The sequence below is a fragment of the Tupaia chinensis genome, unplaced genomic scaffold, assembly GCF_000334495.1.
Source record: "Tupaia chinensis unplaced genomic scaffold, TupChi_1.0 Scaffold141530_1, whole genome shotgun sequence".
Taxonomy (NCBI): Eukaryota; Metazoa; Chordata; class Mammalia; order Scandentia; family Tupaiidae; genus Tupaia; species Tupaia belangeri.
In genome coordinates, this window is record NW_006201391.1 from 334,093 (window position 1) to 357,653 (window position 23,561).

Sequence of the window (23,561 nt, forward strand, 5' to 3'; positions counted from 1 at the left end):
GGGGGGGTGATTTCTCGCTTTCTGTCTGTCTCTGGCTGGCTGGCTGGCGAGCGCAAGCCCCTATAGCAAAAAACTTCTCCAAATAAATAAATAAAAATAAAAATAATAAGCTAGCAAGTGAGATGTTCAGGAATCACTTCTACTTCACACTTCACACTGTTCTCAGCAGTGATGACAGGCTGGTCGCACCACTGACCACCTTTGTTCTGTAGGTAGAGTAATGGATGTGTCAGAAACGGCTTTGGCACGGGTTAAAAGTGGCTCCCACATGCTCGCTACTTTTCCACAGGATTCTCAGTATCGTACCCAAGTTTACCTTCACCTGGTTACCACTTCAAGTTGCCACTAATGTGACTGACCGGGGATAGAGGAGGGGTTGAACCTGAGCACACACACGATTTTTAAACATTTTAGATGTAATGCAACTAACCATACCTAATATTCTTTCAGAAAACTCAAGAAACACAAAACACTCAAAAGTCAAGTTATACTTTTCATAAAGCACCACTGACAACCCTGGTAAATTATAAATAAATATGTAAATGAATAATCCACGGGGGGTCTTGAGGTTTACAAAAGACACTCTTATGTAGACAGGAGTACTGCAGAGCCCGTCTGCCCTTCCCCAATCACGCCATCTGTGGCAGTGGTGACCGTGTGACCCCAGGCCAAGAGAAGACTGCAGTTCCAAGAATACACTGCCAATCACTCTTTTCCTCTTGAGCTGTAAACACCACTGGCCACTTCCACATAATAATGGTAAGTTGTATTTTTTTTTTTTTTTTTACAGAAGGGATTTCTAAAGGAATCATGTTTAAGAGCCTACTGAAAAAGCCACTTTCTACACACATATGAAGCCAATTCCCGCATGAACCTTTATTGAACCTGGTTATATGTGTGACTTTAATAGCTCAAATTTTTTTTACAATTTACAATTTTCAAAATCTACGTCAAATGGTCATTTTTGCCTTTAGAGAGTGAATCATTCCAGATGGAAAGAGAGGCTTTCTCAATTTTTCCTTTCACCCTCCTACTTGAAGTGCTGGCTGGTTTTCACAGAGGTGTACTACGGAACTAGAATACCGACAAGCAGGGAGCTTCCTTACGTGCACTGAACTGAATCTGGAATCTGAAAAGGATGAAAACCATGTGAACTGGCATTTCCCGGACGCCCGCTGGAGGCAGAAGTAGAGAGCAGAAGTGAAGCACAGGCAGAAGGGAGCTGATCTCAAAGGGCTGTCGACCTCTGCCACGGTCCTGACTCCAGAAGGCGGTTGGCACTCAGAGTTAACGTTCACTGTTCCGAAGTGACACTCTGATGTGCAGTCCTTGAGGTGCAATCTGCACCACGCAAGCAAAGCTGGCCTGCAGCAGCTCAGGGAGGGAGCCCAGCAAACACATTCCTCCCAGCACCGCCGAAAGTGAAACGAACATCTGTGGGAGGAAAACGTCTCTTCCTCTCCTTCCAACTAGAAAGCAAACCGCTAATGATACATTTGCACTTCTAAATGTGAAGATCTGCACAGTTCTAATGACTTACCATAACTTTAAAGAATAGGAAGGACCTACAGTTTTTTTTTCATTTTTCTTTTCATAAACTTTGCCAAAATAATTTATAAAGAAAGCAATGAGGAATACCTTTGAAAAATTAAACACATAAGTTAAAATACTAAAGTAATTAAAACTTTGAGGATATAAGAAGAATGGAGAAACATTTTAAACCAAATTTTAATATAAAATGTTACAATACAGAAGAATGGAATAAATTGAAAATAAGTAATTTCTTCTAAGTGAAAATAATGCTTTATATTAGAACACCAACATCTCATTAAATACATTAATCTTATTTCACTAATTCCCACACTGCAGATTTATCTATGTTAAATTTGGGGGTAGGAGGGTACTAATGGCTCTCTTCTGTTCTTCTTGGCCTTAGTCTAAATCTTGGATCAAGTCAGACTCAATGCTCTGACTTTCAAATAAACACAGAAAACCCCACAGTACCAATTAAATGGTGTATTTGAGCTTTCAAATGTCAGAAGACGAGCAGAAGCTGCTCATGGCTCGAGATGACCGTGTTTTCTCAGGTCTCCAACAGGCAGGTAACGTATCAGGTCTATAAGTTACTTCTCACTCACACCTACCCGCCATACTTCCAGAAGCGGAGCACCCTAACAGCCACCTTTCCCTGTATCCTCAGGACTCTCCACTGATGGTGGGCAGTCAGGGTGGTTAGGAAGGGAACTAAAATTTTAAAATGTATTCCAGGCATCCATCTCTTAAAATTATACTCAATTTTTACCCCACACGCATTTGAAGACTTTTACAAAGACCAAAAAGGCAAAAAATATTGTGCTTTCTGTCAATTGGAAGCAATTCTTATGTGATGTGATAATCTTTACACAGTTTGGCAAAATGAAAACTTCTGAAATTAGTTGATTAGTTACCTTGCAATACCCACTGAAATCTCAAGACACATACACAGCAACACCTACAAACCTCTGAACAGATTCAAAGCTCTCAAAATGTTATACAGTATCAGGAGAATGACTAAAAAGTCGAAGTATGAACCATAGAGAAAGCATTTACAGGAACCGTATCTTGTAAGAAAGCTTTTTCTTTTTTTTCTTTTTTAAGTAAGATGCCATTTGAGTTAATTCTCATACCCACTCAAACTGTAACTGGACAGTACATTTTACTTCTAGTTACTAGAAGACATTTCTTTAAGAGACAGGGGGCAAAAAGGGAAGAGACTACAAAGCTGTTTGTCAACCCCCACCCCCTTTTAAAAGGAAAATTGATGAATTTAGATCAAACCACAGATTTTTAAACAAAACAAAAAAAAAAATGGGGGGGGGAATACAAGACAGTGAAGACAAATCACTATTTGTAGGGGTTTTTGTTGTGTCCTTAAAAAAAATAGTCCCCTTCTAATAAGTTACATACAGACCACCTGTCACCTTAACGAGACCGAAGCACACACGAGGAAGAGGACACGGCACCGTAGCTCACACATTCACATACAGAAGACACGGGCCAGCACGGACTGGAGTAAGACCCAGCCCCAACAGACAGGGAGGAGTCCCGAAACACCAGAGAAATATAATCATCTATTTGAACAACTGTGAAATGGAAGATCTGCTCAAGCTAGGATGGAGAAAGGAGTGCTAACTCCTTGTACTACAAGGAAGGAATGGGGTTTATCAAGAGGCAAAAAAAAAAAAACAAGAAGAAGAAAGCCCCCAGATGGATTTTTTGATGCCGAAATTCTGTCATATGCTGCTGGTAACAGTAAATATAGATATATATTTATATTCATATATGTATATTAAAAAAGGAAAAATAATCTATTCATAGAACAGTCAGTAGTCAGAGACATTTAGAAAAAAGTAAAAACAAGTCCTTTTTTTTTTTCTTTTTAAAAATGGATTTACTAAAACCACTTCAACCACCCAGAGGTACTACAAACCCACGCCCTCCGATGAAGTCATGGTGTTCTTCAACGGCATCTGCCACGTGCCGTGCTCAGAAACGGCCCGTGCTGGCAACAGCAGGCTCGGGGTCGGGCGGCAAGGAAAGCTGTTGCGTTGGTCTTGCTCACGGCACGCCTGAAGCCTGGTGGCGTCTGGAGTACTTGTGAATGAAGCTGTCCCCAAAAGGCATGCGTCACGGGCCCAGGGAGGCACTGGGACTGCTCTATTGTTTCTTCTTTTTCTCTTTCTTTTTGCAGAAGCCTGGATCCACGTACTGCTCTCCTCTAAGATGCAGACCCAAGACAGTGAGTTCCCGAAGCCTAAAAAGGCTCCCTGCCTTGAAATAAGAGTCTTCTTCCCAGAATCTCATCTAGTCAGATTTCTGAACTAGATGAGCCAGAGACATTTAGGAAGCGAAGGTGACCTGCCTCAGGTGGTGAGGGAGTCTCTTACTCGGGGTTTTCTTCTCGGTACAGACAAGCACTACTGGCAGGGTTCTTGGCCTGTGCTGCCATCTCCTAACCTTTAACGGGAACAGCTTTGGCCGTTTCTCCTCGCTCTACCTGCAGGGCACAGTGGAAGAAAGGGGGTACTGACTCTTCTCCAGCTCTCTCTCCTCCTAAGGAGAGCCAAGTACTCAGCACCTTGGGATGGTGCTGCCCTAGATCATAGGCCTCTAAGACCCACTGGCCCTGCGTGCTCTGTGCCCTGCTAGCACACCAACGTATCACTATCAAGCAGCCACCGTGGAGCTCAACCAAGCGCCTGGCCTCAAGGCAGGAAGCCATCGTCGAAGGAGACGAGCTGCAGTACTGGCTGCTGTGGCAAAGAAGACAGCCTCTGCACGATGTGCGGGAGAGGGCGCAGCCCACACCGTCCATGCGAGAGGTCAGCACTCGCTCTGAAGGCCGCTCATCTTTGGAAGCAACATTTCTAGTGGGCTTAACCACTCTTCTGGATGACTAAGGTCTCAAAGCGGTCCATCTCTCCCATGTCCCACACTAGCCAAGCATCTGCTAACTGGCCTCTTTAAGATCCTCCATTGGCAGTTTGTAGCCCATTATGAAGGAAGGAGGTGGCACGTGACCTGGGCTGTCTGGCCCCTGCTTCTTTGCACAGTTTATACAGATGTAATCTTCATTTTCAGCCATTTCTGGGGATACGCCCACACAGACTTGATGAAACCACTCATCACAGCCGCCGTCACACTGTACCCAGTCTACCTGTGGGGACAAGACCGGGGATGTCAGGGTCACATACATTATTAAGCTTAGAATAAAAGCAAACCAAACAGCTTTCTTGGCTTATATGATAGCAAATTGGGATGTCCACAGACAGACAGTGACTTCTTATGGGGTTATTTTTTAAAGAAAGAAGCTGAGAAGTTAATACCCCCAAATTATATTTTACCACAGTATGTCCACAAACTAGGCCTCATAGGTACTCCATTACCTCATGAATACCTGGGGCGCCTTCTGAGGCAGAAACATGTTTCAGAAAAACTTGACAAAAAAAAAGAGAAGAAACTTGACAAAAAAGGAACTTCTAATAGAGCAGCCAAGTAGTTTTAGCTCATATTAAAAATTTCTAGGCTCTAAGACAATGCAATTATCAATCGAGAAAGGGAGAGTAAACAATGTGAAGGCAATCCTGTGTATTAGCTTTATTTCAAAGAGATAAGCCAAAGTACTAAGAGCATTAAATACCTTTTTAGAAAAGCAGTCACATAGGCCACTTTTAAAACTAATATTTTTTATTCTTCTCTTCTTCCGTTACAAATACAACTCCCTATAAAAAGTTAGCAAATATCAGAGGTCAAATCTTACAAATTAACCAATTAAAACAGTCAAAGACACAGGTGAATAGATCATGCTGGGGTTTAAAATTAAAGTCTGGCAGACGGAGAGGTCAGCGGCAGATGCCAGGCAAACTCTGACCCTCAGAGAACTCCGTGACTATGGAAGGGACTGCAGTTTGGTGACTTTAAGCCTTGGAACTAGTTCAAATAAAGTGACTTCTGGCTTTTGTTTGGATGACTGAAGTAACTCTGAGAGCTGGCATGGCAGGTGAGAACCTTTAAGAGGAGAACCACTAGCCCTCTCCCCAGTACAAAGACTGCTGACTGCCCTGGCGACACAGGAAGCCGCCCCAAACCACAGGCTTCCCCGGATCCGGAGAGCAAAGCTGGGAGTACGAAGGTATCAAAGAAGAGCCTCAGTACAGCTTACGGACGGGGAAGGGGCAGGGAAAGGCGGCGGTTAGGTGAGGGAGTTTCACTCAGGGAAAGTGAGCAGTCTCAAAAGGCTTCCATGTCCTATGGAAATCATCAAAACCGTGACAGTCATGTCAGGAGCCTGAGGTTTATACTAAGGGGCGAGAACAACCATTTAAAGCAATAATCTTTTTTCTTTAGTTATTTCTACTCCAGAGTTCTAGATCTTGGGGAATAAACGCCGTTTAGTGTAAAGATTACTAATCAATTCTGGCAAGTGGGTTACCCTCATCAAGGCTCAATCTCCTCATCTGTAGAATGGAGGTGCCATCTAATTAGGTTATGTGGAGGATCCAATGAAATAACGCATGGCAAAGGACCAAGTTTAATGCCTGGGATACGAGCTAGAGGCCCCTGCTAAGATCACAGTCTGACTCTCTATTCATTATCTTAACTTCATACAAAAATCTTGCACCATCATGTCACTATTGGGTTTTGGAAAAGTCATGACACATTTTAACATAGAAAAAAAGACATCATGACTTTTCCAAAAACCCAATATATGTAGCACTGCTTCTCAAGAGGTGTAGACCACCTGCATTGGAATCACCTGTTACGTGTGTTAAAAATGCAGCTGGGCGGGGGTGGGGTGGGGGGATGGGATGACCAGCAGTTAACGCAATGGCTATGCTGCTGGACTCCCAAGGAGTCAGCTGCGGTTCGAGTCCCGGACCCACGCGTGTGCATGCATGCCCAAGATTGTGAGAGGAGAATGGAGGAGAAGGAATTGCGGTGTGGCCATCCCCCCTGGGTGGTGATCTCTCACTTTCTGTCTCTGTCTTTCTGGTGAGTGCATGTGCCCTATAGCAAAAACCTCTCCCCCCACCCAAAAAAATGCAGCTGGGGACTGACCCCATAGCACAGAGGTTAAATGCTATGCACAGAAAGCTGGATCGCGCATGGCCAACCATGGTATGAACCCTGGTTCTGGCAGCTTGAAAAACTTGCCAGGCAGGTGTATGCCCCACCCAAAACCTTGATGGGCTAGAGAAACGGAGGAAAAAGAACTGCAGTAGGACCGCACCCCACGGGGTACAGCAGGGTACGGGCGCTTTCTCTCTCTGGGACATGCATGCACCCCTAGCAAAGAAAAGAACTGCAGCTGGATCCACCTCAAACCTACAAATTCAGGATAGGCTATCTAGGGGTGGGGGCAGGAAGAATATGAACCAGAAGCCTACATTTTTTAATCCACTTCCAAGGAATCATTATATATGCTAAATTTGGTTGTTGCTGGACCTTTCTGATATTGTTTCCTGTCAGTTTAGAGAAACTGCAGCGATTCCTTCCTAAATGAAATTCCATTTTTTTTTTTCTTTTTGGAGCGGTTTTCGCTATAGGGCACGAGCGCTCGCCAGACAGACAGAGACAGACAGAGAGAGAGAAAGAGAGAAATCACCCCCCAGGGGGGATGGTCACGCCACAATCCCTTCTCCTCCATTCTCCTCTCGGGATCTTGGGCACGCACGCACACGCGCCTGGCGTGAGTTTTAAGCCACTGGGTCCGGGACGTGAATTGCAGTCGACCACCACGTGGGAGTCCAGCGACATAGCCATTACGCTAACTGCTGGTCCCTGAAATTCCATTTTTGTTCTGAAACTTTATAATACTAGCTTCTGACACCTGTGCAGTAAAGAAAATAACTGATCAAAAGATCTCATTGCAGCAAATAATCAGAGACAGAAAAGGGAGAAAAGGACTTCCACACACCAAAGTAAAGGGTGCGGCCTGCAGGTGGCGAGCACCATGCGCCAACGGGGTAAGCAGGCGGGCACGGGCGAGGGGCGCTGTCCAGTGCTGGCAAATGGGACTGGGAAGTGAGCTACGTTTCTTTGGGTGGCCTGGGTTTGAGAAATTTTGTTTATAATTTCACCCGTGAACCAACAGACACCTTTGCCCTGACCTCCAAAACCCCTAATCCTGTCCAGTCCCCATTCATGTGACTACAGAGGGTGAGAAAGTACCCAGTGTACTTTGGCAAATTTACCCCCGCATCTGCTACCAGGGAAAGTATCCCTAATCTTTTAAAATATATTTTTAAAATTATATTCACCAGGTTATTGTTTCTGAAAATTCAATATATCATTCTGTTTCAAATAAGATATTTTGCTGAATTATCTGTTATCTATATTACTATTACTTTTAGAAACAAGGTCTTGTGAGATGGCCGGGGCCGCCCCAAACTCGTGGCCCTCCTGTGCTAGCCTTCTCAGCAGTGAGATGGCAGGCACTCGCCACCATGCCCACTCCCCTGGGATTTTAACTCAAGGTAGATTCCTGCGCATAGCTGTCCTAGCATTTCCAAAGACTGTGCCGTTCCTTGAGGTACTCCCAGGCACACAGTCTACCCTTACAGTATGGAATGGTCCGCACTAATATGGAGAAACACGCTTCCCTGACCCACTCACAATCGAACTGGACTTCTTTTTGTTTGAGAAGGCTCATAAAGCCAAGTCTGAGATGCCAGATGAGTCCATGGCCTATTTTTTTCTTTCTTTCTTTTTAAAGATTTTTGCCATAGACTGTGTGTGCTCGTTGGAGAGAGAGACCGTGAGAGGGAAAGTGAGAAATCACCTCCGGGGGGAGGTGGGGGTGGGGAGGGGGATGGCCACACTGCAGTCCCTTCTCTTCCATTCTCCTCTTGGGATTCTGGGCACATATGCATATGCACCAGCCAGAGTTTCAAGACATCAGGTCCAGGACTTGAACTGTGGCCAGCCATGTGAGAATCCAGAACTTAACCACTGGCCCCTTATGGCAGACTTTTTTTAAAAGAATTATTTAATTTGACTTTATTTAATATGACCAGAGAGGGAGAGTGAGAGAGAGAGGGAAAGTGAGAAAGCAAACAGCCAGGTCCGGGACTCAAACTATTGTCAGCCATGTGGGAGTCCAGCACCCTCACCCACCACACCACCTGCTAGCCCCCCATGGCAAATTTTTGACACAGGTATAACAGACTCTGTTTAGCCTGAAAACGTATTAATAAAAACACAGAATTTGGCTAACCTGTATATAAGTTCTAACAGTCATTTCCTCTTTTATTATTTCTGGGATATGTACTTACTGAATCACAAATATCATTATTAAAACACTTCACAGGTCCAGACACAGTGGTGGAAACAGCTCTGGGCCGCTGCAAGGTGGCGAGGCCACACGGGGGCCCAGGCTCAGCTCCAGTCCAACCTAAACAGGCGGAGCACAATGGCTCACCCATGGCCCATGCTGACTGGGAGGCAGGGCCAGGAGGGTCCCAATGTGGCGAAGCCCTGTCAACGACACCCACCGTTCTCCTCTCATAAAACACCTATAACCAAGAATCCTTCACGGCTATAATCTCAGATATTAACTGAGAAGCAATTTTACATTACCATACAAATAGGTTACTATATTCAGATCTGGGGGAAACTGACCATCAGGGCCGGCTGTGTAGTGCAGTGGTTAAGTGTGGAGGTAGCCAGATCCCACATGGTCAACTGCGGTTCACATCCCAGCCCCAGAGGCTTCGAAAACATGCTGGGAACATGAGCATGTGTCCAGGACCTTGACAGGAAGAAAGGGGATTGCAGCATGACGGGCTCCCTACCTTGGGAGACCCTCTCTCCCCAGCACATGCATGTGCCCTAAAAAAAGTGAAACGTAATAGAGGAAATGATGTTAGTCTGACATTCATGATTACATATTTACACTCAAGGAAAAAATTCTGGTATATTGAACACACACACACACACACACACACACTTTTTTAAAAAAAAGAGATTTTTGCCATAGGGTGCGTGCATTCTCCAGAGAGACAGAAAGCAAGAAATCCCCCCCTAGGGGGACGGCCACACCGCAATCCCTTCTCCATTCTAGTCTCTGAATTTTGGGCACGCACGCACGCACGCACGCACGCACATGCACCTGGCATAAGTTCCAAGCTACTGGGTCGACTTGAACCACGGTTGACTACACCGGAGTCCAGTGAAGTAACCATTACACCATCTGCTGGTCCCAGCATGTTATATTTTATTCAATTCTTACAGTATATTACTTCACTGGTAAAAAAAAGAAAAACTGGGAATTTAAGGATGTTATTAGCTTGGGATATTCTTACTCAAGTGAGCTTCTTTTAACTTATAATCTCTTTGGCACCAAGGTTCCTTGCAAAGGCCAGATTTGAAACATGGAAACAAACTCATTTAGTGATGAAGTACAACTTATATTCAGACTCCTGTATGATTTCTGGTGCCCTCGACATTAAGTGAGCAACCCTCCCAGTCTGCCGAGAAATGAAAAGAGCTGCCCATTACGTGGTCATGTCTCAGTGCTAAACTGGGAGGGCTCAAGCATACAAGATGGTTGGTTCTCCTATCTCGAAGATCACCATTTTATGAGTGTGCTGCATTTAGGTAAGCCAATCTTTGGTTATCTGTGCTAAAAAGAGACGTGCACTGGTAAAGTCACAGGTAATGCAAATACTTTGGTAGAGGAAACACCACCATGAAAGTCTCTGAAAATCAGTAACAGCAGGAAGCATACACTTTAAAACTTCATCCCTTAATTTACCATGCCAAACTTTTTCTAGAGTAGGAACAGGTAAAGAAAAGGCCCTCTATGTAAGAGGGTAAAAACATTAAAGAGGAAAAAAAGGTCTAAATGATTAAGTACTTATTCAAATGTCAAAAAAAGGTTACTTAAATATTTGCCTGAAGGAATTTGTTCTTTCAAATAAACTTGTTTTATTCCTGGTACCAATAAGACTGAATAAAGAGGCAGAGTTCAGGGAGAAGATTCTGAACTTTAAGACTAATTTTTTTTTTTTTTTGAGAGGTTTTTCACTATAGGGCGCGTGCGCTCGCCAGACAGAGAGAGAGAGAGAGAGAGAGACAGAAAGCGAGAAATCACCCCCCAGAGGGGATGGCCATGCCAAAATCCCTTCTACTCCCTTCTCCTCTCGGGATCTTGGGCACACACGCACACGCGCCCGGCGTGGGTTTTAAGCCACCGGGTCCGGGACACGAACCATGGTCGACTACGTGGGAGTCCAGCGACATAGCCATTACACTAACTGCTGGGTCCCTTTAAGAATAATTTTTGAAGAGTTCTTTATTATTTTTAAAATTAATTTCAGCTTAAAATTAATTTGATAATGGATGAAAGAGAATTTTCTTAAAACCTTTTATTTTTACACAGCAAGATTTATTTTTTTTTTTTTTCCGGGAGAGGTTTTTGCTATAGGGCACGTGCGCTCACCAGAGAGACAGAAAGCGAGAAATCACCCCCCGGGGGGATGGCCACACCACAATTTCTTCTCCTCCATTCTCCTCTTGGGATTTTGGGCATGCATGCACACGTGCCTGGCGTGAGTTTAAGCCACTGGGTCCGGGACTCGAACCATGGTCGACTACATGGGAGTTCAGCAACATAGCCATTATGCTAACTGCTGGTCCCGAAAGCTTTCCTTTTAAAGATTTCTGCCAGGGCCAGCAGGAGGCGTGGTGGTTAAGGCCGCTGGACTCCCACATGGCCAAACATGATTCGAGTCCTAGACCTGGCAGCTTGCTTTATCACTCTCTCTCTCTGCCATTCTCTGGTCAAATTAAAGTAAGTGAATAAATAAATAAAGGTAAATAAAATAATTTTTTTAAGATTTTTTTTTCCCATAGGGTACATGTACTCGCAGGAGGCAGAGAAAGAGAGGAAAAGTGAGAAACCAGCCCTCAGGGCGGATGGCCATGCCACAATCCCTTCTCTATTCTCACAATTTCAGGCATGTACATACAAGAGTGTTTTTCAAGCTGTCGAGTCTGGGACTTGAACCATGTAGTCAGTCATGTGGAATCCAGCACCTTAACCACCACTCCACCGGCTGGCCTGACATACCGTTCCTTACTCTTTCTGAAATATCTTGAAGCACAGTGGTAATGCAGCTGGACTCACATGGGAGACCGTTAGTTAATCAGGGCATGTGTTAACAATTTTATAACAAATGGGAAAAATAAAAACTGTCCTGTAGGCTGACATGCTGCAGGAAGAAAACAGGGATCATACGTTAGCTGAATCGCATCCTTTTTTTTTTTTTTTTAAGAGAGGTTTTCACTATAGGGCACATGCGCTCGCCAGACAAACAGAGAGAGACATAGAGACAGAAAGCGAGAAATCACCCCCCAGGGGAGATGGCCACGCCACAATCCCTTCTCCTCCATTCTCCTCTCGGGATCTTGGGCACGCACACACATGCACCTGGCGTGAGTTTTAAGCCACCAGGTCCGGGACGCGAACCGCGGTCGACGACATGGGAGTCCAGTGACATAGCCATTACGCTAACTGCTGTTTCCCTGCTGAATCGCATTTCAATACCAAGCAGAGGAAAGGGGAAAGTGAGAAAGCAAGCTGCTGATGACAGGAAAACCTAAAGAAACACCATCTCTTGCTACTAATCTTCAAATAGTCATATTAGTGGAGAAGGACAAGGGGGACGGTTCTGTCATTCCATCAGTCTCTTAATACACAAATTCAGAAAGGAATGAATTCAAAACTAAAGACGAAAATAATACACAGATAATGTATCTACTCCAATGCTTTAAAATATTTATATATAGGAAATGAATAAATCAAGATACAAAAGTGAATAGGTGGTTTGACAACAATATAAAAAAAATATATAAAAAAAGAATTAGAAGGAAACATATCAAAACATTTATAGTTGTTATCCTTGGAAGATGCAGACTATGGGAATATATGTTAATTTTTAAAAAATGCATGAAAACCCTTAATCACTGCAACCCCTTAGATGTTAACTGCGTAGCGTCAGAATGTGTCTCGCACTGAATCTGTTACCAGTGGGTGGGGTGTGAGCCAGGGAGCTAGACAGTTCTACTCTGGCTCTGTCACTAACTCACTCTAACTTTGGTCGCATCATTAATTTTCACTGAGTCCTGGATTCATAACCTGTAAAAGGAGGAGTCTGCATAAGTGACCTCCTGGTCCCTGAAAGTTCTAAAATGTTTCAGGTATTGACAGAGGAGGGTAAGTGAAGACGCAATCTGTAGGAACAGAGACACAGTTTTATGAATGCTACTCCTATTTTGATATTGAGGAGCTACTATAATTTGAAATACCAAGTAGTATAAAAACTACTAAGTTATACTGTAATATAAATATTACTAAAATATTACTAATATTACTAAAAATATAAAGCTATTAATATTCTTGATGGTAACCGGAAAAGGTGCCTCCAATCATTTAAAGTCAGTTCATTTTTCTCAGAAGCTCACATTGTCAATATTACCTACAGAATGGCCATCACAGAATTACTAGGCTTAAAATCCAAGGTTAAAAAATTTTTAAATAACACCTTTAAAAGTCTGAACTAAATATTTATTGCAGAGATTTGGGGAAAAGTGTATTCATTAGGAGAGTGAACACAGGCCTGAGTATGGGTAAGATATGGACCGGAACTTAGGTCTTGGAGTACAACTTCAATGCAATTTCTCAGTTTCTAAAATACTAGCCCAGAATTTTTTCAAGACACTGTGGTTAATGGTTAAGATTTCAGTTCTCCTAGTCACCTTACAGGAAAGGCAGAAGGCTATTTGGAAACTGTTAAGCTCACTGCACGTGAAAGCAGCACTGCCTGCCAGCTTTTCTTCCATCGAACACAGTGCCAGGGACTTCGTTCTTCAAACGTATTATTAGGAAGTCCAGATCTGGCCATCAAAAACAGACCATCACAATGGGAAACACACCTGGGTCTGCTCCCGGGCCCTCACCGGACGGCAACGAGCTGGGAGCCGGGACTCACCTTGTCCTTGCAGGGCCGCTGGCAGTTCTGCGCGGCGCAGACGGCATTCTCGTCGTCGGACTCCTCTGCTCCTGACCAGTCGTACTTGGACGGGATGTCCAGCACCTTTTTTTCTCTTTTCTTCTCAGTATTCTCTTTCACAAGTTCGACTTTAGCTGCAGCAGCTTTCTCCTTCTTTTTCTTTCTCTCTTCTTCTTTTGCTAGTTTCTTGGCCAGTTTGTTTAGCTCCTTTGATTTGTCTGCACTTAATTTTAATTTCTTCTTTTTAGGTTTATCCATTTTCTTTAACTCCTTTGACTTTTGTTTCCCTTCTCCAAAAAGCTGTTCTACCTTTTCTAGCTTCCGTTTCCGTTTCTTCTCTGAAGAGTCTTTTCCTTTCATTTTTAGTGGTTTCTCTTCCATGCTGTCATCCTTCAAAACATAACGTAGAAACAAGTTTAAAGTAAGAATATTTAAAAACAGTGTTACTGTTTTACATGAGGTACCCAGAATAGGTAAATTCATACAGACCAGAAAGATGAATAGAGTTACCAGGGGCTGGGAGAAGGGGGAAATGGAAACTTACTGTTGAATAAGTACAGAGTTCCTACTTGAGATGACTAGGTAGAAAATGGATAGTGGTGATCACTGAGTGTCAACTGTGAATGAGTTTAATGCAACTGACCTACCCATCAAAAGAGTGAAGTGATAAATTCAATGTATATTCTACCATAATAAAAAAGACAATTTTGGGAACCAGCAGATGGCATAATGGTTACATAGTGGACTCCCACGTAGTCAACAGCAGTTCAAGTCCCAGACCTGGTGGCTTAAAATTCACACTGGGCACATGTGCATGTGAATCCCAAATCTCAGGAGAAGAATGGAGAGGAAGGGGTTGTGGCATGGCCATCCTCCCAGAGATGGTATTTCTCACCTTCTGTCTCTTTGTCTCTCTCTGGCGAGTGCATGTGCCCTATAACAAAAATCTCTCTCAAAAGAAAAAAAAAAAAAAAAGACAATTTTTAAAAATATATTCAAAAGACATTTTAAGAAGGCAAACATAATATTCAATAAAGATAACTCATTAGTGGAATATAATGACAGCACTAAATAAAATACTTGACTTTTTTACAGAGATTTTTGCTATAGAGTCTACTGGTCCTAACATCTGACTTATTTTTAGCTTACTAGAGGCTAAAGTTTAAAAAAATTCAGTGTAAGGGTCAGCAGGTGGCATGGTGGTTAAAGGCACTGGACTCCCACATGGCCAACTGCAGTTCTGAGTCCTGGACCTGGTGGCTTGCTTTCTCACTTTACCGTTCTCTCTCCTTCTGTGTGTCTCCGATCAAACTGGAAAATAATAATGATAAAGCTAATTAAAATAATTCCTTTAAAAAATTCAATGTAACCGTGTATTAACACAGTCTGTAGCATCTCTGAGATGAGAACATATACAGAAGGCTAACTACTGAATGCACTAAATTACAACCTTTCTAGTTTGGGCCCTCATTTTCCACTACTGAAAGGTTTGGGGTTTTTGTTTTTGGTGCTAAAGAGTGCACACTCACCAGAGAGAGAGAGGGAGAGGAAGAGGACAAAGTACTCCCGTGGGAAGAGTCATGCTGCATTTTGGACAGTCGCACACCGCACTGGCATGTGTTTCAAGCCACCGGGTCCAGGACTCAGGGCAGCTCATGTAGGATCCAACTGCCTTCACCACCAGGCCTGCAGCTGGCCTGTACAAGTATTTCAACTAACAGATCCCCAATGGCTAAGAAGCTATCAGAACTCGGGCCAGCAGGTGATGTGGTGGTTACAGTGGCTGTACCCCACATGGCCTATGACGCAATCTGAGTCTCAGACCTGGTGGCTGGGAAAACACACATGCATATGTGCCCAGCACGCCAAGAGAAGGACAGAGAAGGTACTGTGGTGTGGCCACTGCACTGGGCATGTTTCTCTCTCTTTCTCTACCTCTGGCAAGCACTAGAACAAATTAAATAGTTGAGAAAATATAAAATATTGTGTTCATGGTCTCATTCAAAGGGTAATATGACGACTCTGACAATGGGTACGAAGTAGTTCATATAACAAAGCAAAAAAAAAAAAGCCTGTAAATTTTTTCAATTTTCTATTATTGCTGCTATTAAGTGCTGGTGTAAACACTTAACATTTTAATGGCATGGGCAGGCTCTGTGGCCTAGAGGTTAAGGCAGTTGGATCCCACACGGCCGACTACATGATTCAAATCCTGGACCTGGTGGCTTGAAAAACATGCTAGGTATGTGTGCTTGCGTACACGCATACACAAAACCCTGAGCAGGTGAGGAGACGAGAGAAGAAACTGAGGTGTCAATATGCCACTTTGGGGGCACTTCCTCCATCAACCTCTCAGTCTAGAGAGCACACACATCGTCTGGCAAAAGAAAAAACATAAAATTTAACTAAGTATGTCTAGTAACGAAAAGAATAAGAAGTGAGAAAAAGATACAAAGAAAATCATAATACAAATATGATAATCCCTTAAAATAAACATCCGATGGGGCCGGCAGGTGGCGTGGTGGTTAAGGGCGCTGGACTCCCACATGGACGACAGTGTATGTTAATAGTCCTAAACCTGGTGGCTTGCCTTCTCTCTCTCTCCCTCTCTCTCTCTGGTCAAATTAAAAATAAATAAATAAATAAAGTTAAATAATAATAAAAAATATTAAATTAAATTAAAACAATATTTACATCCAAGAATTCATTTTTCTGCAGATTTGAGACTTAAAAGATCTTTGACGAGAACCTAAGGAACAGCAGAATCCAAAAGAATACTGGGTTATAAATGTTCTAAGTCTATTATATCTTTTTTTTTTTTTTTGGAGAGATCTTCGCTATAGCGTGCATGCGCTCGCCAGACAGAGAGAGACATAGAGACAGAAAGCGAGAAATCACCCTCTGGGGGGATGGTCACACCGCAATCCCTTCTCCTCCATTCTCCTCTCGGGATCTTGGGCACACACGCACACGTGCTCGGCGTGAGTTTCAAGCCACCGGGTCCGGGACACGAACCGCGGTCGACTACGTGGGAGTCCAGCGACATAGCCATTACACTAACTGCTGGTTCCCTAAGTCTACTATATCTTGAACAAGACATTTAACCTCTTAATACTCTGAGTTTCCTTACATGCAATAAAGACGATAAGATGAAACAATGGATGTAAAGAAAGTGCTTTGGAGGCTGAAAAACACATTTAAATTGGGTTACTTCAGATCTGACTTCCGGACCAAAACCAAACTACGACGTGCTAACCGTGTCTGTACCGACATAGACCACTCCACCAGCAGGAACAGGGAGTTAAGGAACAGGACACGGTGAGTCACAGACCAGCTTTAGAAGTCAGGTCTCTATCTTTACTAGATACGTGACCTCAGTGCCCCACCTTCCGTCCCTGAACTCCTTCATGTGCACACTGGGGTAAACACATCCCAGTCTATCTGGCTCTGCTCCCTCTTTGGGACTATACTGAAGATCAAAGAAGACCATGGATATAAAACACTGTAAGAATGACAAACGACTACACAAAGATAATATATGTAGGTGGGCTCTCTCTCCCACTCAATCCATTTCCATTTAACCACCCCTAGCTTCTCTGCTTAAATCATGACATCTTATTACTTTACTTTGGGAGTTTGAGCTAAGGAGGTTGCTCTCAACTGGTGGGTGTTGATGGTACTCTCTCCTCCTCCTTTTTAGAAGAAATAACCTTTTTATTTTTTTCAGATTAAATATCTCATAAAATCTCAATTTAAAATCCATAAAGTGGGAACCAGTAGTTAGCGCAATGGCTATGTCACTGGACTCCCACATAGTCGACCATGGTTCGAGTCCCGGACCCGGTGGCTTAAATTCACGCTGGGCATATGTGCATGCGTGCCCAAGATCTCTAGAGGAGAATGAAGGAGAAGGGATTGCGGCGTGGCCATCCCCCCTGGGGGGTGATTTCCTGCTTTCTGTCTCTCTGTCTCTGTCTAGCAAGCGCACACGCCCTATAGCAAAAATCTCTCAAAAAAAAAAAAAAATCTATAAAGCGGGACCAGCAGTTGGCATAATGGCTATGTCAGCTGGACTCCCACGTAGTCAACCATGGTTTGAGTTCCAGATCCGGTGGCTTAAACTCATGCCGGTCGCGTTTACATGTGTGCCCAAGATTCCAAAAGAAGAATGGAGGAGAAGGGATTGCAGCGTGACCATTCCCCCTGGGGGGTAATTTCTCACTTTCTGTCTCTCTGTCTTTGTCTTTCTGGTGAGCACACATAAGCCACTAAAAAAAACCCCCCCAAAAAAAAAAAAAAAAAAAAAAAAAAAAAAAACCCATAAAGTAGAATTACTTTGGCTTAAGTATGAGAGCAGAACAGTCAGGTTACTACCCATTCCATCATCCCTGTGCCAACATTTGTGGTACCTCTTAAGGGCCCAGCCTTTTTAAATAGTTTTAAAACCACTGTTTTAAAAAGCTTTAATTGGGGGGAACCAGCAGTTAGAGTAATGGCTATGTGGCTGGACTCCCACGTAGTCGACCGCGGTTCACGTCCTGGACCCGGTGGCTTAAAACTCACGCCGGGCGCGTGTGCGTGCGTGCCCAAGATCCCGAGAGGAGAACGGAGGAGAAGGGATTGCGGCGTGACCATCCCCCCTTGGGGGTGATTTCTCGCTTTCTGTCTCTATGTCTCTCTCTGTCTGTCGGGCGAGCGCACGCGCCCTATAGTGAAAACCTCTCCAAAAAAAAAAAAGCTTTAATGGGGGACCAACAGATGGTGTAATGGTTACATTACTAGACTCCCATACAGTTGACAGTGGTTCGAATCCTAAACTTGGCGATTTAAAACTTACGCCTGGCGCATGTGTGTGCATGCCCAAAATCCTAAGAGGAGAATGAAGAAGGGGCATGGCCATCACCCCCTACCCCACCCCCCCGGGGTGATGCGCACTTACACTACAGCAAAAAAATCTCCCAAAAGAAAACAAAATTTTAAGGGTCCAACATGGGGAGTGGTTAAGGCTCTGGATTCCCACATGGCTGATCACGGTTCAAGTAGTCCCAGATCTGGTGGCTTGAAAAGGATGCTGGGCACATATGCATGTGTGACCAAAATCCTGACAGGAGATTAAAGGAGAAGGGACTGTGGTGTGACCATCCCCCCAAACCCCCTGGGGGGCAGTGCTTTCTTACTTTCTCTCTCTGTGTCTCTCCAGCAAGTGCACATGCCCTATAACAAAAAGTTTTCTACCAAAACAGCTTTAAATCCATACCTCCATGATATGCAGGAACCTGTCTTCAGAGGGTGGGTGTGTGGCTTGCAAAATCCGCCATATGTGCTGCGTCTCATCCAGAGATACCTCTAGGAGGTCTCCAACCATCATAAGTTCTTCCAGCTGCGCTTTGGCTCCAGGCGACAATTCCAGCACTGGAGGTTCCAAAATTCGTCAAAGTGCTCTTCGGAGGTTGTTTCCTTGGGGTACTAGAACCTTTATCAAAAAAATAAAAAGCCATAAAAATAAAACCACAGAAAAAAAGTACTGTTTTTGAAGTAACTATTTATAGTAATTTCTCCTCCAATATTGATTTTAAATATGTGCATTCATTACATCAGTGTAAGAGTAAAATAGAAATAACCAACAAAAAACAAAAAGATATAGAATAACAAGGCCCACTAGAAGAAGCTGGTTTAGAGTTACAAACTGGGTTTATCCTTATTGATCCTTTATCCTGGTTGGGGTGGGGACAGAGGTGGCTGCAATCTCTAAACCCTTGTTATCTCCGTGTTAGAGCATGTCAAAAGATTAAGCATTTAGCTGCTCTGTATAAATAAATGCGTAAATAATGATCTTCCTATTGAACAGATAACAGGCGGTCCCCTAAGCTCCTGAACGTTATCATAGAGAGAAACACCCTCCGTCTTCCACAGCGGTGACCTATAGCCGTGGGTTTTCACTGGGCAAAGAAAAGCGTCGCAGAGAGCTCATCTGTTGGGGAGGGAGATGCACAGCTGAAGCTCCCCAAAACCAGAATGGGCGTTCTTCAAAAGCATCTAGTTCCTCAACAACTGGCAACGATCAGATACAGGGAAAGGAGAAGCAGGACTAGACGGCCCGCCAGTTCTCTTCACTAGATCTCTTTAAGGGTATGCGCGTTTTCATGTTATCATCTAACGAGAGAAAATACAAGAACTGGTTTCTCCTAATCCAAAGAGCATTTTCAGGTTCTATTAGCACATCATGGCTGGGAATTATAGTCAATTCAAAAGAGAGTCATAGTCGTGATTGGTACAATGTTTTGTCCTCGCTGGTTTGGGGAAAACCTCTATTTTTTAAAAGAGCAGTACTACCTTGAGAACAACTCTTAGAAGCAGAAGAATAAGCGTGTTCCGCACAGAATGAAGGTGCTGTCCACATGTGAGTTACCACCTCCTCAGACTTGATGGGAATCTCTTCATCACAAAACAGATTGGGTTCCAGGCTACTAGAGGACTTCACACTAGCTGTGTCCTGAAGAAACAAAGGGAGGTATTCAGAATGAAAGTCACATCATTTACCATCAGACAAGGCCCTAAAAGGGAGGCTTTCAGATCAAAGCTGTTAATAGAGCATACTAAAAATAGGACATTAAGAGTAAATATAGTGGCCAGCAGGTGGCGTGGTGGTTAAGGCGCTGATCCCCACATGGCTGACCAAGGTTTGACTTATGGACCTGGCAGCTTGCTTTCTCACTGTCTCTGTCTCTGGTCAAATTGATGAATAATAATAATAAAGTCAGATAAGTGATTCTTTAAAAAAAAAAAAAAAAGTAAATATATGACAGATATTAAATGAGACAGAAAATGTCCACTGGGGAGAAAAACAATAATGATTTTTCAAGCCAAAAGAAAGTGTAAAGCTCAAAAACAATCCACGGATAATAACATACCAGAAAAAGTGACTACTAAGACATCTATTTCCCATGGTCTACATACACCAAGACAATAACTGCAGAAAAGAGTTAACATCCCTGGGGCTTGAGGTGACAAAGGAGGGACCAGCAGTTAGCGTAATGGCTATGTCGCTGGACTCCCACGTAGTCGACCGCGGTTCACGTCCCAGACCGGTGGCTTAAAACTCACGCTGGGCACATGTGCGTGCGTGCCCAAGATCCCGAGAGGAAAATGGAGGAGAAGGGATTGCGGCGTGGCCATCCCCCCTGGGGGGTGATTTCTTGCTCTCTGTCTCTCTCTATCTGTCTGGGGAGTGCACGCTCCCTATAGCAAAAAACCTCTCAAAAAAAAAAAGGGGGAAAGAAGTGGAGTTACTAGAATCCGGAAGCTTGGAGAAAAGACCCTGCAGAGCAGGGACCCAGACCTCTGAGGAGGAAGGGCTAGCCTATACATTTTGCTGCCTCTGGTGGAACATGATGTGGTTGGTTTCAGGGTGTTAGGGGAGAAAACTACAACAAAATAACAAGAAATTGGAGCCAGTTGCCTCTGCCAAGGCAAAACAAAAACACTAAGCAAAACAGAGGCTGCTGATGATGAAGGAACGATGTACGAACAGGGGAAACCAAGTCCCTGTCTAATGTCTCGTGCTGGCAGAAGGACGTGTCTGGCAGTGAACAGTGTAAAGCACGGCTGGCCAATTGTGACCTAAGGGCCACACCCAGCGGGCAGCCTGCCGGTGTGTGAACTGCAAGCTAAGGATACTTCTCACTGGCCCTTTACAGAAAAAGGTTCGATCATCTTTGGGGTGGATTCCCAGTCCCAGAATCACAAAACTGAGTAAAAGAGTGGGTTAGGGGACAACCACAGCTTAATGGCAATCTTTAATTAAACTTTCTAAGAAGCTAGAAGTTTTCAAGCAATGGTTAACCAGGGAAAAAAAGGTTTTCTTGGGGAAAGAGGGTTTATAAAAGGATTGTGGAAGACAGTGTCACTCACTGAGAATTTAGGAATGACAGTTCATAGTCTTCCTCCCTATTTAAGAATTTAAATCTTGGGGACCAGCAGTTAGAGTAATGGCTATGTCGCTGGACTCCCATGTAGCCGACCGCGGTTCACGTCCCAGACTCGGTGCCTTAAAACTCACACCAAGATCCCAAGAGGAGAATGGAGGAGAAGGGATTGCAGCCTGGCCTGGGGGGGTGACTTCTCACTTTCTGTCTCTCTGGCAAGCGCACGCACCCTATAGCAAAACCTCAAAAAAAAAAAAAAAAGAAAAAGAAAAAAAAAAAAAAATTTAAATCTTAAAAGGGAAAACACAGAAGAGTGTCGACCCCCTTCTTTAGTTTTCAGAGGCTTCCTCTCACTGATCCTTTTTTAAGGGAGACTTTTGCTATGTGCGCTTACCGGTGAGACAGAAAGACAAAAAGCCAGAAATCATCTCCTTGGGTGGGGGGTGGTCACGCTGCAGTCCCTTCTTGTCCATTATCCTCTCAAGATTTGGGGCACACATGCACACATGCCCAGCCTGAGTTTTGAGCTGCTGAGTCCGGCTGTCAAACCACAGTTGACTACGTGGGAGTCCAACAATGTAACCATTATGCCACCTTCTGGTCCCACAAAGTGATCTTTTTTGAGCCTAACTCCACTCACCACCGCCATTCTCTAGGACAAGCAGTTAGAAGTCCCTAGGAAATACTACTACTACTACTATTCTACATCCCTCTCTCTCTCTCTAAAACTGTAAAAATCTGTTTTCAAGCAAAGCCCATCATGTTCAGCACTTCCAGAGTAGTGTCTGTACTTGACGTGCTAGTAAGCAGACCACTTACGTATTGGAGGCCTCTGGCTCTGGCAAGCAGGAGATTCTGACACTCAGGTAAAGGTCTAACTCCCACTGGGCACAGGCTGCATCTCCTCTCAGCTGCTCCTAGTCATCCTCTACCAACTTTACAAGGACGATCATTACCCTGTGGTATCAATGTGCTTAATAAGCTATCTGAGCAGTCAACTTCGAGTTTCAATTTTTTCTAAGACTTTTTCATTCCAATACCTAAAAATTCCCTCCTTAAGTCATCTTCTGCATCCATTATCTTTTTTTTAAGAATTACTTTTATATGGGACCAGCAGTTGGCATAATGGCTATGTCGCTGGATTCCCATGTAGTTGACCACGGTTCGAATCCCGGACCCGGTGGCTTAAACTCACGCCAGACACGTGTGCGTGCGTGCCCAAGATCCCAAGAGGAGAATGGAGGAGAAGGGATTGCAGCGTGGCCATCCCCCCCTGGGGGGTGATTTCTCACTTTGTCTCTCTGGCGAGTGCACGCACCCTACAGCAAAAATGTCTCCAAAAAAAAAAAAGGAAAGAAAAATAAAAAGAATTACTTTTATTTAACTTTATTATTATTTAATTTTAGAGAGAGAGAGAGAGGCAAAGTGAGAAAGCAAGCCACCAGGTGCAGGACTCAAACCTCAGTCGGCATGTGGAAGTCCAGCTTCTTAACCACTATGCCACCTGCCAGCCCCCCCATTTTTATCTTAAGAAAAATATTTTCAAGATGACTTTACAATCATTTATAACAGGTGGTGATAATTTTATATCCTAGGAGTTTTCTGATGAGATTCAGCTTTAAGAACAAAGTTCTAAGATAAGGAAAATAAATACAAATTTTTACGAAATCCTATCTCAAAAAAAAAAAATTGTACAAATAATCTGTATTGTGGGGAGATTTAAAAAGTGCTATCACCTTGGGACCATCAGTTGGTGTGATGGTTACGTCACTGAACTCCCACATAGTTGACCCTGGTTCGAGTCCTGGACCCAGTGGCTTAAACTTCACACTGGGCACATGTGCATGTGTGCCCAAGGTCCTGAGAGGAGGAAAGAGAAGGAATTACGGCACGGCCATCCCCCCAGGGGGTGATTTCTTGCTTTCTGTCTCTCTAGTGAGCAAATGCACCCTTATAGTAAAAATCTCTCTTTAAAAAAAAAAAAATGTGTTATCACCATACACTGAGGCCCAACAGATCACACACATTTTTTTTTCCATTTTCAGATCTCAAACACCAGTTTTTTTTTTTTTTTTTTTTTTTG

General features: G+C 43.7%; 1 protein-coding gene across 1 annotated transcript in view; it reads right to left on the reverse strand.

The window, feature by feature from the left end:
- Positions 1 to 2,925: 2,925 nt before the first annotated feature.
- KDM5A (lysine demethylase 5A) overlaps positions 2,926 to 23,561 on the reverse strand; it is a 105,083-nt gene continuing 84,447 nt past the window's right edge. The window contains 5 exon segments of the mRNA XM_006163218.3: positions 2,926 to 4,696; positions 13,533 to 13,943; positions 18,811 to 18,985; positions 18,987 to 19,026; positions 19,887 to 20,046. Coding sequence (XP_006163280.1) covers positions 4,490 to 4,696; positions 13,533 to 13,943; positions 18,811 to 18,985; positions 18,987 to 19,026; positions 19,887 to 20,046 — 993 coding nt within the window. The 3' untranslated portion in view covers positions 2,926 to 4,489.